At 34.4% G+C, this 15,292-nt stretch overlaps 1 protein-coding gene across 1 annotated transcript in view; it reads left to right on the plus strand.

Annotated features, from left to right (window-relative positions):
* The window catches only part of PTPRQ (protein tyrosine phosphatase receptor type Q), a 129,943-nt gene that overhangs the window by 5,306 nt on the left and 109,345 nt on the right, over positions 1–15,292 (plus strand). The window contains exons 5-16 of the mRNA XM_054056718.1: positions 668–885; positions 3,883–4,069; positions 4,203–4,487; positions 5,070–5,354; positions 6,013–6,279; positions 7,473–7,733; positions 9,104–9,234; positions 9,416–9,545; positions 10,322–10,472; positions 10,972–11,078; positions 11,566–11,663; positions 14,608–14,770. Of these exons, the coding sequence (XP_053912693.1) occupies positions 668–885; positions 3,883–4,069; positions 4,203–4,487; positions 5,070–5,354; positions 6,013–6,279; positions 7,473–7,733; positions 9,104–9,234; positions 9,416–9,545; positions 10,322–10,472; positions 10,972–11,078; positions 11,566–11,663; positions 14,608–14,770 (2,283 nt within the window). The remainder of the gene's footprint in view (positions 1–667; positions 886–3,882; positions 4,070–4,202; positions 4,488–5,069; positions 5,355–6,012; positions 6,280–7,472; positions 7,734–9,103; positions 9,235–9,415; positions 9,546–10,321; positions 10,473–10,971; positions 11,079–11,565; positions 11,664–14,607; positions 14,771–15,292) is intronic.

A 15,292-nucleotide genomic window follows, 5' to 3' on the forward strand; every position in this document is an offset into this window, starting at 1 on the left:
ATTACTTGAGTCTATGGATTAAATTTGGTATAAAGCTTCAATGAAAAGGCAAGGAAAATCCTGAATTTGGTATGGACTTGGAATACTTTTTGCCAGCCTTCAAAGGGTGTACTGCCGAGTGGCTAACCGAGGTATGCTGTTTTCTTCAAAGTGCTTTGAAGGAGGCAGGATTCTGAGGATGTTATGGCTTGATCGTGTAACTTCATTCCTTTAAATACGCTACTATGATAATGCAACTTAAAATCTTTAAACTTAGAAGCACAAAAGAAGGGATGATTCAGACTCAACTTCAGTGAAAGAATTATTTTCCTAAACTCAGGACACTCAGGTTAACATCAAATTTAAAATTTAAAAAATGATCCCTCAGAAACTTCAAGAATGATTTTTTTTTTTTTTTCCCTAGAGTAGGAGAGACATAAATGCATTTTTTTCCCTTCAGTGGACTGTACTTGGTAATCTTTTAATTTAATCGATCAGATATTTTAAAACACTCAGAATTTTGAAGGAGGGTTGATTTATACTTGCTGAATTTTTTTTGAGTTTCCTACTGTGAATTAATTGTTATTATAATCACATTCTTTTTGTAATCATAAAGAAAATCTAAATATGTACCACTGCTGTAAATGGTACGGAATGTCTTTAAAATCCTGTCCTTGTTCACCTTTAGGCACCTGTTCCCAAGGGTGGGTGGCATTCCAAAGCAGCTGCTATCAAATGATTAGGGAGAGCAAACCATGGAAGATGGCACAACAGATCTGTGAAACGTCTTCACGAGGGGGGCATCTCCTTGACATAGGGAGTGAAGAAGAACATGTTTTTATTTCGTCTTACCTTCAGAAATTTAGTCAAATGATCATGTTATGGACCGGTCTTAATGACCTGAAGGTCAGTCAATTTTATCTTTTTGGATGTGTATATGGAAGCAGGACTATTTTGATAAATCAAACCCAGTTCTTTGGAATAAAAAATGCTGGGTAGTGAACTAGTTATTTGTTTATATAGTTATTAGCGGTTAGAAGAGAAATCATTATTTATTCCTATTTAGAAATACTGAAAATATTTAGCAGGCCGTAAGTTGGAAAAAGGCATAGTTTATAAATAATCAGTTTCATTTTCTTGTGAGTACTTCACAGGGATATTGTTTTGCCTGTAGGTGGTGCTGCATTACCAGATTTTAAATCTTGTTCTATACCGATATTACTATGAATTTCAAAGTCTGGGATTCTTTTTTTAAGTTTTGATGCAGGTCTGAGTTGTTGAGTGTCGAGCTTAGAAAGGTCTGTCCTGTATAAGTCTTTGAAAGAAGGGATTGGAACAAGGTAGATCTTGTAAAAAAGTTTCCTGTTCCTCATATTTTGGAGATCAGGGTTCTTAATACCAGCTCTGCTGTCGTTAAATGACCACTGTGGTGTGGTGTGTGTCATCTATATGGCTACAGAGAAATAAAAGTATTGTGAAGACTCAGAAAGATAGAGGCACTCAGCCAGAAATATGGGATCCAGCATCCCTTTGATTAGGCTGAGTGGAAACTTCTTTTGTGGGGAGTATCAGAAAGTTGGAAAATTGGTTTTTCTTTGGAAAAATTTACACTCTGCAATTTGATTTTGATATTGTTTTGGTGAAACTAATTTTAAAAGAAATGCTGTGAAAAACTGTAAACCCAAGGTAAATTTAATTTGTGAGGGCAGGAGGTAAGTGGTAACCACGCCACAGAAAATTTGGATTTTTGCAGACTCTGTTAAACAGAGGTGCATGAACAAGTCAGAGTGCTAGAACAGGCAAACTGAGGAAACATAAACCTGTCTAGGTTTATAGATGGTGAAGCACTCTAACCTTCCTCGTTAGTGAAGCACTTTTAATATGTGCATTTTAGACATTTTTATGCTGTAATTATTACACTGTCATGATATTAACTGTAACCAACTCAGTATTTTAGAAATAAGGTAGTATTTCTAAGAGGTTGCCAGAAAAAGATGTTCCATGAAAGCATGATATTTTTGCATGTTGGAAAGAGTGCTAGAAGGGTTGGTGGGGTTTGTTTTTTTTTTTTCCTTTTGAGCTTCTGATTATACATGAAAGAGTTAATTGCCAGTTTGGAATTTGACAATTAGTCAACTGTTTAATCACTGCATGCATTCTTATGTTTGTGGGAGTCTGTTCTGTTGAGTGAACTGGATTGTTATCTTGTTTTATGAGTAGCAAGGGATAATAGTAAAATGCTTTTTTCCCAAGCACTTCTTTCCTAAATATTTGCATTTAATTAGTGTGTTCAAGCACTGTATGAACATGTTACAGTACTTCTAAGTGTCATGATTGTCACTTCCTATCATTGTATGAGAGCTCCAGATTGTATTTACCCCAGGAGTTCAAAGATCATGAATCACAGGACTTGTTTAAAATCAGAGATGAAAAGTACTGATTCAATTATTTTTGCTTTCTCTTTCATATTTTAACCATTAGGGAGTTAAATTTCTGTTCTCTTGGGTTTTTTTTCCTCCCAGTAGCCATGGTACTTAAAAAGCATGTGAAAAGAGTTGAGACTGTAGTCTACTTAGAAGATTTCAGCAGCCTTAGGAGTACTGCTGAGAATCATGACACTGATGAAAAATAGTGATCTTGTGAGCAGAATTAGTTCTTTAGCATTTGTATTTTCACAATTCCTCCTTCTTTGACCCTGCTTTGATCTGTATCTGCATTCAAACCAATCCTGGTGAGGATGAGTGTTCTTGTGAAAGACAACAGAGACCCTGGAGAGTGTAGGTCAGTGCACTGAGTAAGAATGAATGGAGTGCTTCAGTGATACCCTCTTGTTTGTCCTGATGCTCTGTGCAGTTCTTCAGAGTCGGGAAGTGGAGAGGTAGCAAAAAACCTTGCTTCTGTTGCAAGCCCTGCTATAGAGGTTTGTATAATAGTAGTATTTTATGGCTTCCTGTGTGTGTAGTTAACTGGTGCCTAGGAGGGCCGGTATAAGAAAAAAATATGCATTGATTTATGTGGTATTTTTGAAACAGCAGGCTAGACCAAGGCCTCCTGAAAGCCAAGTTGAATTATTTTATACCACTGAAAATCTTCCTCACTCTCTTGGAAAAATGAAAGACATCACCGTATTTTGTTTATTTTTTCTTCAATTCAGCTGGTGAATTTTATAAAACAGGCTCAATCTCAATAAATGTGGGGGGTTTTGTTTTTTTCTCAGAGAAATCTGAAAAATAATTTTTCTCCTACACCTCTCCCTTTTTTAATGTCTTTAACAAAATAGAAAAGCAACGGAAGGCTTAAAATTGTGTGGTAAACTCAACTTTCCTCCAATACAGTACTTAAAGTGTTTACTAAGATTGTAGGACTACAGACTTGCTATGCCTGAAAGCACTTTTGCTAGAATACCTCCTGAGAGTGCTCTGATGTAATGCATGAGTGTGTTGAGTTTTTTATTAATCCCCTGTAGATGTTAGTATATGTTAGTGCAGCGCAGAATAAAACCTGTGTGCCAATAGAGGGATCTACATTGCAACACTGTAAGCATGTTCTACAAGCATCCGCTTCAAATATCATGTTGCCCTAGGCTAGTATTTGTAGGGTTCTCCTGCAGAAACTGAAAGTTAATAGTTATTTTTAAAGGATTGTTTGTAATGATCAAACACTCTGCATTAGCCCTATGTATTTTTATTATTATTACCTTTTAATCTATTGTAATAGCAAGAATAGAATTTTACACTGAAATATTTACTTCATTCAAAATGTTCTTTTATAATTAATTTGTATAAATTAGATAGATAAATTTTGGATGTTTGGGAGATATGCTTGCAATGATAAAAACCATAACAATTTGTCGCTATAATGTAAAAATACATGGAGTTTTTATTTCATTTTTTTTCAATCTAGGAAGAACGTCGGCTTTTGTGGACAGATGAAACTCCTTATCTTCTAAAGGCTGATATTGCAACTTTGTCAATGATACCAGAAAATGACACTGACTGCTATGCCCTTCAGAGAGATCCCACTGGTCCAGGCTATTTCTTCACAGGATTTTTCTGCTATATACAGCTACCTTATATTTGTGAATATGAATGTAATTATGTTTGTTCCAATCATCTGCATTTATTTGTAAAAGCCTCCTCACAATTATGTTTCTCTTTGAAGATATAAAAAGTTTTTCATGATTTCTAATATTTTTTTTTTTCACTTTTGGTGTTCTTTTTCAGTACCTGTGGTGCCAGAAAACTTCACATTTGGTGTGAGTGATGTCAAGGCAACTGAAGCTGCATTTATGTGGAGTGATGTGGACATATGGCTTAAGCCAGGCTTTGCACTTATAATTAAGTACTATTTTGATCAGTGGAAACCATTCATTCTGAGCTTGCCTGTGAATACAACTCAAACAAAAATTATGCAGTTGTCTCCTGGCTTTTGCTATAGTTTTTTATTAGCAGCAAGGAACTCAGAAGGAGCACAGGCTGTTTTAAGTCCAATTCTGAAAATAGAAACAAGTAAGTTACAAAAATAAATAGCGGTAATAACCACTTAATCATAAACATTTTGTATTTTTCCTATAGTTAGACTAATCCTTTTGTTGATGTTTTGTCTGAAAATATAAATAACTCTGAACAGGAACTGTGAATCCACAATTGACCAGTTGGTGTAGGAGACTCCAACAGTTTCATTTTGCTTTGGTACTAAAATGCTTAAACTTTTTGAAATTCAGTAGATTTTGCCGTTTAATGCACTAAGACCAGGTTTTAACCAACATGGTTAATTAATACAATTTGTATTAGATGATGTTTCTGACCTGACTGAAGTACAAGAGAGAGGGCCTAAGTGAGGAGACCGAGTTCTACGTGAAAAGCTGAGTAATTCAGAAGAACCTCAGTTAGATAGTGAGACTATTCCCCTGTGTATCAATACTAGATATACAGTCAAAGTTGCTTTCATTTGATTTGCTATAATACTATTTAGCATTTATGTGAGTAAGTGTGTACTGTTAGCTCCTCAGGTTGTATTTGAAAAATGAGTTATTGGTAAAAGATATCAGAAACCATTATCCCATTTCTTTTCCTAAACTTATTCAACAGGACCATTGCGCTCCCAGAAATTAGAGGCTACATATGTTTCATCTGCAGAAATACATTTACAGTGGAAGCCTCCACAGCTTTCATCCAGTGCTTCTTTTCATCACTACCTTATCAACATTTTGGATACTGAAACCCACATTCAGGACCTGCTACTGGTTGAAAAAAGCAAGAGCTCAATAGTAGTAGAAAATGTAAAACCTTACCATCAGTATCAGGTATATTTACAGAATGTAGCAGAAAAAGGGACTCTAAGCTGCCATGAGGAGCCTATATTAATCACAACAGGTGATGTATCCATTTTCTGATGATTTTATTTCACTAGACAGTTTAAATTGAGAATACAAGGCACAAAAGAGTTTTAAAGGCTGTGTACAGATTGAGGTTTGTTGGCACGTATTGGAGGAAAGCTGAGGGAATTCTTTACTATGTTCTCTTTACTGATTCAAACCTTCAGAACCTTCCAAAAGAGTAAACGTACCTATCCCCTTATTTATTTATGCACTCATTTACTTACAGAATATTAATATTTACTAAAGAAGTGACATACTATTTGATAAATATTTATGATGAGTATATTTAATTTTAGCAAAGTAGAAACATTACCATGATGTCTCAAATTATGTAGGTGAAGACAGATTAATTTATTTATCTAATCAGAGATGCTATGACCCAGATTGTGTCATCTTTGTTACTCTGTATATATCCAATAGTACAGAATATGCATGTAAAATAAGTTCCTACTTTTTATGAGAAAACAGAATGCAGAATCTGCCCGTAACAGGTAGTTGTCTACAAACTATTTTAAGAAATAATTTCATTAAGTTTTAAAATCATTAAATTTTTAGAAGAAAAAATAAACCAAGAGGCATCAGTGGGAAGTGGTTATAAATTGGTAGTAGGTTTGATCTATGATTTTATACTGACATATTTTTCTTTGATCAAGCTGTCAGTCCACCTACAGCTGTTTGTATTCACCCAGAAGATATACAAGAGGAGAGTGTAATTCTTCACTGGAAGCTGCCACAGGAGATTCAGGAATCCTACATTCAAGTGAAACCTGATGCAAACATAGGTGACACTATGAAGATTTTAGTGAAAAATAGAGAAGAATTTAAGATTAATCTCCTCATTCCTGGCATGACTTATGAAATAGTGGCAAGTGTGAAAAATGGAAATATGAGTGAACTGAAGACCATTCAATGCACTTTAAGTAAGATATTTTTTAACAGTGGAAACTACAAACTGCAATACACGTAACATATCATGATCATTGTTATCATTGAACAGATTTGGTCGATGAAGTTTATTTGCTTAATAGCCAAGGATCAAAACTAGAATGTGAAATATACCAATCCAGTGCTAATTGTTAACAGTAAAGCAGATGCTGTTAATTTTCCAGAGGTGCAGCGGTAGAAAACATATTGGTAGTACCGAATGATGATTGGTAGTACTGTGATGAGGACCAGAGCACCGAATCCTGTTTCCACCAACAGAAGAAATCAAGTGACATAATAAAATATTGGAATGATTGAATTGACTGTTTATTTTTGGAGATACATTAGGTTCTCTGTGAACCAGGAGAGAGAAATTAATCTGCTATTTGTGAGAGGCTGCTGGGAAAAGATTTTAAGGGTTAGAATTAGTAGTAGCTGAAAGGTAAAAATTTTACATAGTTTATCAAAGGAGCTTTCCTATTAGCCATAGTTTACCAAGCTATCGAAATGCTTTTGGCACCGTTTACATTTTTTTGCATATGTGAGAGGAATGGGCAGGATTCACTCAATTCACTTGTCATGTAAAGACTGCAGCTGTCAGGTTATAGATATATGAAACACTGGGTTGTCATTTTTTTCTAAATCATTGTAGTATTTTGAAGGGTAGCAATCTAAGTAATTTTCAGAATTTTTAATGTACGATTAGATTTAATACCTCTTTCAAGACACAAGTGGCAGAAAATTCTAAATATAATTTTTCACACTTGTCAGAGCAAGCTTTAAGGGAAGTAAACGAAGCGCATCAATAATACTGCATCCATCAAATGTATCTCATTCTCCATGCTTATTTCCCTATCGAGAGGTACTGCTTTGAATATTTTTTCAGCTATCTTGACTTAATTTCTTGGTGGTGTTGTGGTTAGAAAAGTAATTCACTGATACCTTTGGAAGGCTAACTTTCTTTGATTCTTAAATCATTTGCCAAATGCTTTTAGGATTCCAGTATTAAGCACCTAAAAAGATGAGGGTTTTATTGTTTCTGAGCAATGGCCTGTTTTATTATGGTAGCTATTCATTTGCACTGGACAAGCATATTTCTCAGAGCAGTGGCTTCAGATTTAGTGTGTGGTTTCTACTGAATTTATTTTTGACAAATTTAACATGTAACATCTTTTTGTTCCTCTTCCAGAGCCCAAGCCTGTTCAGATTGTAGTACCTTATGAGCTTTATAGCAACACTGTGATATTATTTGTTCATGTGTCTGATATTGGAGTATTTGATGGCATATATATTGCAAGTAAAGGAGGACCTAATGCGACATTCATTTTAAAAAGTGATGGTAAAATTACAATTGAAAACCTTACAGCAGGAACAGAATATGATTTCTATGTCGCCACAATAAGTGGAAAAATGTTGAGCTCCTTTTACCTTCTATCTGGTGTGAAAACATGTGAGTATTTTAACTTTATTCATGAGAAATTGCACTATATTAAATTTTGATTTGTAAACTTTTAACTTTATTTTTATTTCAGTGCTGTAGAAAACATAGGCTATTTAAAAATCACCTTCATATGTCTGTGTAAGCAATTGATAATTAAACTTATTTTGATAATTATACACTAGCTGCATTTTAAACAAAACTGTAATTATCCTTTATAATTTCTAAACTTTCTGAACTGTTTGGGGTTTTTTGATATCAAGTCTATAAAAATGCCTCCCAAGTATTTCAGGAATTTTAGCTATATTAAGTTGTTGTCCTCGTGGAAAACAAAACGCATTTTTACCATTTATTTTAGTCAAGAAGATGAGTATTAATAGAATTGTTTCAGTGCCTTGAAATTAGTAAGTTTATTCCTTCTGGTGCATCTTTAAACAAATAATAAAAGCATTAAGGTTCCCTTTTTTCATGGTAATAAATTCAATAAGAAAGACATTAAAAAAATTGAGGGAAGTGGGCTCCTTCTAGCAAGATCTTTAAAAAAGGACTCTTAGTAAGAAACTGTATAAAAACACCTGCTGTAATTCTCTGGTTTTACTTTCTGTGGTTTTTTACGATAATTATACCTCCAGAAGTTTTTCTTTTCCTGTTTTATCATTTTCCTTTGAAATTATTTTCTAGTTTGTTTCTCTCAGAGTAGAAATCTTATAAAAGGGAAAATTAAGACAGGATGATGAAAAAGTAGCAAGGAAGAAAGAAGACGAGGGTGAGGGCAAGAATAAAAGTTCTTCTCCAAATAGTGAAAACCTTGAAAGCTTATTTTTCTTAAAATATAGTTTTAATAAAAACTTGAATTTTTATTTATCTTATGAAAACAACTGTAGTGGTGAGGAAGAAAGATGCAGTGAAGGACGGAAGGTCCGCTGTAATGTAGTCTATATTGTGTCATACAATGCTATGCTAATTAGGGATAAAATGCATTTTTGTTGCCTGGTCTACTCAGTTTTACTGAGTTGTCTGACAAGATCTAGGCACCTTCTGAGCACCATGGAGGAGGTTTGGAAGGATTAACTTCATTCTGGAGGATTTTTCTTCCTGGGAGTGCCTGCTTTGTCCTGGAGAAAGGTGTATTCAGTCACATATGATTTTAAGATAAGCCAGCAAGCAGTGTTGTTTGAATAGTAGCAATATTTGTTCTTTATCCATTTTCCTATTTTAAAATGATGGTGTGTTTGCATGCCTGAGATGAGATGAGATTTCACCCTGTATTCATTTGAATCTGTTACTGATTTTCTTCACTTTTATGTCTCCACAGGGGATATGAAAAGCGTTGGATTGAAGGAAGCCTTGAATTGAACAGTATGTTTTATGTTCTTCTGTAGGTCTGGCAGCTCCACTCAATGTACGAGAAGGTAACACTACAGACACTTCTATACAGGTTACTTGGGACCGTGCTGATGGAGATTTTCATCAATACGAAGTCACATGTATAAATTGTGCAAGTGCTTTCAGGGTATGTTTTTTAAAAGACCACTTGTGTATAGGCAATGCAGTTATTGTTTAAAGTCTTCTATTAAGTAGTCAGAGGTTAAATTAAAAACTATGTCTCCTATTAGCATAGGTGGAGGTATTATTTGCATAATATAAGTAAATTTTGCAAGCAGTTCAGCAAAAGCTGCATTTGGTTTTCCTAGGTCCAGAAAGTCAAGCAAGAAACAGCAACGTTTTCCAACCTTACTCCTGGTAAGCTGTACAACTTTACAATTAGAACAGAAAAGGAAGGTTTCAAAGACAGCATTTTTGTGACAAAGCAAATAGAGACAGGTGAGACCAGAATCTTGTCAAATTCAGCATTTGTTTTGCTCCAATGATGTGTCTTGTTTTTTTCTACTGTTTCTTTAATTTTATTTTTGTCTCAAATAGAGAAAAATAATTAAATAGGAAGTAATTAAATAATCTTAAAAAATGTCTCTTTTTCTTCCTCATTGTTTTTTTCCCCCTTATCCTTTGGCTCCTTGTGTCCTTTAAAAGTTTATATTTGAATATGGTTGTGGTGTACAATGAACTACCAATGTTAACTTCATAATGACTCAAGCAGGCATTCATAATAAAGAAATCTGATGAGATTTGCTAAATTCACAGAAATCGCCTGGCTCAGGAAATCTTTGGGCTGTAAATTGCCATCTGAAGGGGACTATGATTGTGTGCAAATCTTGCTTTTCTGAAAATGTGTACACTTGGCTGCTGTTCAATACAAGATACTGTGCTAGTGGGGACTTGGGTGTCAACCCAGTATATTGCCTCTTATACTGACATTTCATGCGGAATTGTCCATTTTTGAGGAACTCCACATCAGAGATGTCAGAACTGAAAGAAGTAACTTTAAAGAGAAGCAAGCAGTTTGGCTCTGGATCTTGTGAATAACACAAATCCTTATACACATTACCACAGCAGTATTCATCTGTGTGTCCTGAAGATAAGGCAGGACATAACATAATTTTTCTGGCATTTTTATTGTATTCAGATGACACGAGTCCTGTCATAAAGCAATGTATTTAAAATTTGTTTCAAAAATAATGGTTTTTTTTATTGTGATACAGCACCAAGTGCAGTTAAATTTCTGAACTACAGCAGAGACTCTGAATCAGTAACTGTTACCTGGACACTAGCCCAAAATACGTTTGATGGATATGTTCTTTCAATAGACAGCAACATCTTCAACATGGAGAAAATGTTACCTTCTGATGTAAGGTATGAGCATTACATTTGAAAAATAACTGATGTTAACTCAAAACAAATGTTTCACTGAATATTTAAAATAAGTAGCCTGCAGTGGTACTAATATGTGATATATATCAACTAAAGCATCAAATATGTGATACATTACTATATTCATGTGCAAAAAGATTTTTTCAAGAATTTCATTTTTTAACAAATCGTATGATGTCTTTGGGCAAAGAAGAGCAGTCAAAATACTGCACTGGAGTGAGCACCAGTAGAATTTTGACGTCACTCTGGATATTAATTTAATCTTTTAAGACTTTCCAGCATTTGAAATTACTGTGGAACATAGTGTGATGCATCTTATTTAAGATTTTATTGTACTAAAATAGTTTTTGACTTAACAGCCTATACACATGCATGCACACATCATGCGTAAATAATATCCATATTATAAATAATTAACACATGAAGGTACAAGCATTTTAAAAATCCTAAAGAACACAATCTCTTTTTTTAATCTTTGTAGAATGTACAAATTTGAGAGTCTTCTGCCAGGCACCGATTTCTTAATTAGTATTGTGACAACCAATGGATTAAAAAGAAGTCACCCCACCATCCTCAAGATCAGCACCTGTAGGTTCACAGTATTAATAACTTTTCATTATTTCATGATAATTAGAAAAGTTACATTTTAAAGTATTTTCTTAGAAAAGCTGTTGCTTCTTAAATCAATGCATCTTAACAATGGATGCATTAATCTATACATGTCTTTCTTTTCAGTCTAATCAACCTTGAAAGTTACTAAGTAAATAAAAACTTTTAAAATGGAAACAAGTTTCCTGTGTAGTTGGTGAGATTCTGCCAGTAATGGAATCAGCAGTGATATTAGAATGATACATTTCATAAAAAATTACAAACATTGTTTTTATTTCTGGTTCTGTTGCTGATATGCAGAGGTGAATTTAGTTTATTTTATATTCCTCTCAAGTACAAAATGAAATCTGTTTCTACACCAAACTAAAAGATAATGAATTACAGCAGTGTTTTCTGTCAGTTTCCTTCAAATTAATATAGATTAGTTTAATATTAAACTTTGCATCTGCTCCTGTCTTTACCTCAGATCCTGATCCACCATCAGATTTGCAGGTGTTTGGGCAAGAAGAAAATGCAGTCTATTTTTCTTGGAAGCTACCAAAAGGAGGATTTGATATGTTTCAGGTGAGACAAGAATGGGAAGAAACCAATGCAATTCTTTATGTACATATCTCTTCTGCTTCCTGTTCCTTTCCTAGGGAATAACATACTGTCTAAATTTCTGAGCACTGTCATACATTTTAAAAACCTCTTCCATGGACATTGCCATTTGAGACAGCTCAATTTGACTCAAAATTCCTAATTTATTAATAATGATTCTGGTCATGGGAACATCTTTGACCATTGAAATAAATAATTCAGTTACTATTTCTCATATGGGCTTTTCTAAACTATTCCTTTGTACTTTGGTCAGCTAGCGGTCTCCTCAACACTCAGATAAGTTTATTGTATGTTGAAATTACTTGTTTTCATTAGTGGTTATACCATTTTCAATTTGCTTTTCAGTTTTTTCTTTTGTATGTTGACCTCTCTGCTCTGCCTTGCTTCCCTGTGCTTTTTAAATTACTTTGCATGAATTTAACAAATTTATAGTTTTTCTTATTTTGACAAAATTTCCAGTTTTGAAGTATATGTTTTCTTATAGCAATCCTCTTTACTGTTCAAATGGTTTTCCTATTTCTATGTTCTCTCTACAAACTTTTTGAGAGGTGTATTCTGTATTACATTTGCATTTCAATGTTTTCGGTACCATTACACTTCGTATTTTCCTTTTATTCTGCTTGATAATTTTCAAGTATTTATCATTGTCTAATTAAATGTCACTACGCTGGACTTTTTATTCTTACAAAGAAGCTCAGTACTAATATTTCATGGCTAGTATTACTGAGCGGCTCTTCAGCATTTGTAGTTTGAACCATATACTTTGGTTCAAACTAGCATAGAATCTAGTAGTGTTCTTTCTGTTCTCTGGTCAGGAACAATCCACTATGATATCTAAATACTTTGCCCGTGGATCATGTTTCACTATGACATTCAACCAGTCTCTCGTATCCTGTGTTTTTCAGTCTGCATTGTATTATCCTTTGCATTTTACAGTCTATGAACAAGGTCATGCAGTCAGTAAAACTTTGCAACAGTAAGCTGTTCTTTAAACAGGTCATTTAAATTAATAATAACTTGAAGGTGCAGTCTTTTACAGTTAAATTATTAGACTAGGATATTCTTTAATATGTAGCACTACCAAGAGATAAAGTACTTTGATTTCATGGTCTTACACAGTCTATACCCCAGTATTACAGTATCCAATTCTTTTCCTCCCCCTTCCCCATGATTTCAATGGTATCCTTACCTAAAACTTGGAAGCCGAGTATTCTTAGTACTTTCTTGACATTTCTTCTCTCTTCGTTAATGTAAAGCTGCATTGATCTGAATGAATCAGAGTAGCCAGTTAACTTACCACAGCACGATATACTGATGTAGCCAGGAGTGTTTTTACAAATTTTAAAATTAAATTCAGTTCTCTTTTCTTTTTTGAACCAGCTCAAATATACTTTTTTTTGTGTGGTCAGGTTATTTTTACCATCCAGTGGAAAGTAATTGTCGTCTGTAACATTGGTCTTTATGGCACTGTTATTGTTCAGCATCTCATAGAGGAGGAAGCCACATTAGACAGTGCTTTGTCTGAATAAATTAGTTTATCTTTAAATCTTTAATGAGAAAGGCTTCAGTAGACTGGTTGCTTAGTAAGGTGCACCTACATAAAAGGGATCATTTTACTAATCATTTAAAATTAATTATCCCAACTTGCCAACTTTCTATGCAATATATTATGGTTTGTAGAGTGAAGAATGCACAAAAGGTACTTTTCCTAACTTGTTTATACTACATGTAAATCTTTAATCTATATCTTTGCTTCTAGGATTTTGCAGTGCTGTAATTCTAATAAGGTGATGACAGTCTTCAAGATTTATTGTGTATTATCAGACCCCGTGCTGGTAAAATACACAGAGAAAATATATTTCTTCTGTGGGAAGAAATAATGGACAACAGGACAGGACACACTGATGTAGGCAGTTGCAAACCTTCTTGATCTCTTAGTACTAACTGCCACACCTGAGAAACCAAAATGTGTGTTCTGGAGATGTTTGCCTAGAGCCCTCCTCTGCAAGGCAGACACAGTGTACATCTTGCCTTTCACTAGTGCAGATATGAAACAGTTTCCAGTAACAGTTTTCTATGTCCACAAAAAGGACTTATAGGGGGAATTCTAGACAGCACCTTAGAGCTGTCAGAGAGGTCTGAAAGATTCCTTACAGTCTCTAGGAATTAAGGTCCCAAATTTCAATTACTTGGTATCCCAGCACTTTTATTCTCTGCAGTGGCTATAAACAAGCGAGTTTTCAAGGTATACTGGTGAGCAGAGTTGGGTGCCTGATTCCTTGGGACTCTTTCAGAATCTCAGCTCTGAACAGTGCATGGGTGTTTTTTGGTTGTTTGACTGGTTTTGTTTGATTTTGTTGGGATTTTGTTTTGTTGTGGTTTAATTTTTTTTTATTTTCTTTTTTTTTTTTTTGCCAAAAAGGTGCAGAGATTTCAGAAATGTCTCCATTTGAGGATATTTTGGGTTTTTTTAAATCTTATCCTGCTGATTAATCTTTAGGCTGCTCTTCTAAGCCTTGGCTATTCTAATTCTTTCTTTCTTGTAGTTAATTATACAGCTCATCAGTGCAGATATGTGACTGAGTAGTCAGTACACTTTACGATCCTTCCTCCAAGAGCAAAACCATGTCACCTGTAAGCCATGACTGAGTTTCTCTTCCTCCATCTACTTTAAAGATTAAAGTCACTTCTTTCATCACTGGGTTATTAAGGAATCTTAGAGTAGGGAGTGGATCAGCCCTGTGAAAGATGATATAAACCTTAAGCCACAATCTTGATTTAATTTTTCTGTCTTCAAAATGTGAAAATTATGGTAAATATTTTTATATAAACAGGTAGTTGCAATCTCTTAACGTTGCTTTTATGAAGTGAAATAGTCTGATATAAGAAATTATTTTTTTTCCCATAGATTTCATATAGTCTAATTAATGATGAAAAACTGCTTGCCAGAAATGTTTATGACAGCAGAGCTGTAGTGAAAAATCTGGCCCCTGGGACAGAATATTTTTTTCGGTTAAGGACAGTTAAAGCCTTGGATTCCTCTGTGGCTGTGGAGAGAAAAGTCATTACAAGTAAGGAAATAGTTATAACTTGTCTTTTTTTTTTTTCTTTTTGAAAAATGGTAAACGTCAGAGACATCTTAAATTCTTGCGAGCCCATGGTTTAAGATGGGAGAGTGGCTCTTGTACAAGGCCACACAATGCTTGAAATGTAAGAGGAATTGTGCTTCAAGTAGGCTAAAAGGTTCCAGAAAATTAACCTGTACGTTGCATCTTATGTCTCTGAGCAGAGATGAATTTTCCAATACTCCTGTGATACAGCATAAAAAGAGGAGAGTTTGTTTGTGGCAGAGAAGGAACAGGTTTATACTGGATTCTGAACTGCCAAAGCAGATAAGGAGCAGCTAAATGTTATCAGAAAAGAAATCAACTCCCGGATTTATACACTTGCATGTCATAGAACTCCTCTTTTCTTTGATGGATTTTCTGTTGTTTGTTTGGTTTTTAACTGCTTAACCCAGTTAATAGTCATGGAAGACCTGCACTTAGTCGTTCAAAGCTGAGTGATTCTCTGAAAAAATCCAGATCTAATCC

This window comes from Cuculus canorus, chromosome 1, assembly GCF_017976375.1.
Source record: "Cuculus canorus isolate bCucCan1 chromosome 1, bCucCan1.pri, whole genome shotgun sequence".
Taxonomy (NCBI): Eukaryota; Metazoa; Chordata; class Aves; order Cuculiformes; family Cuculidae; genus Cuculus; species Cuculus canorus.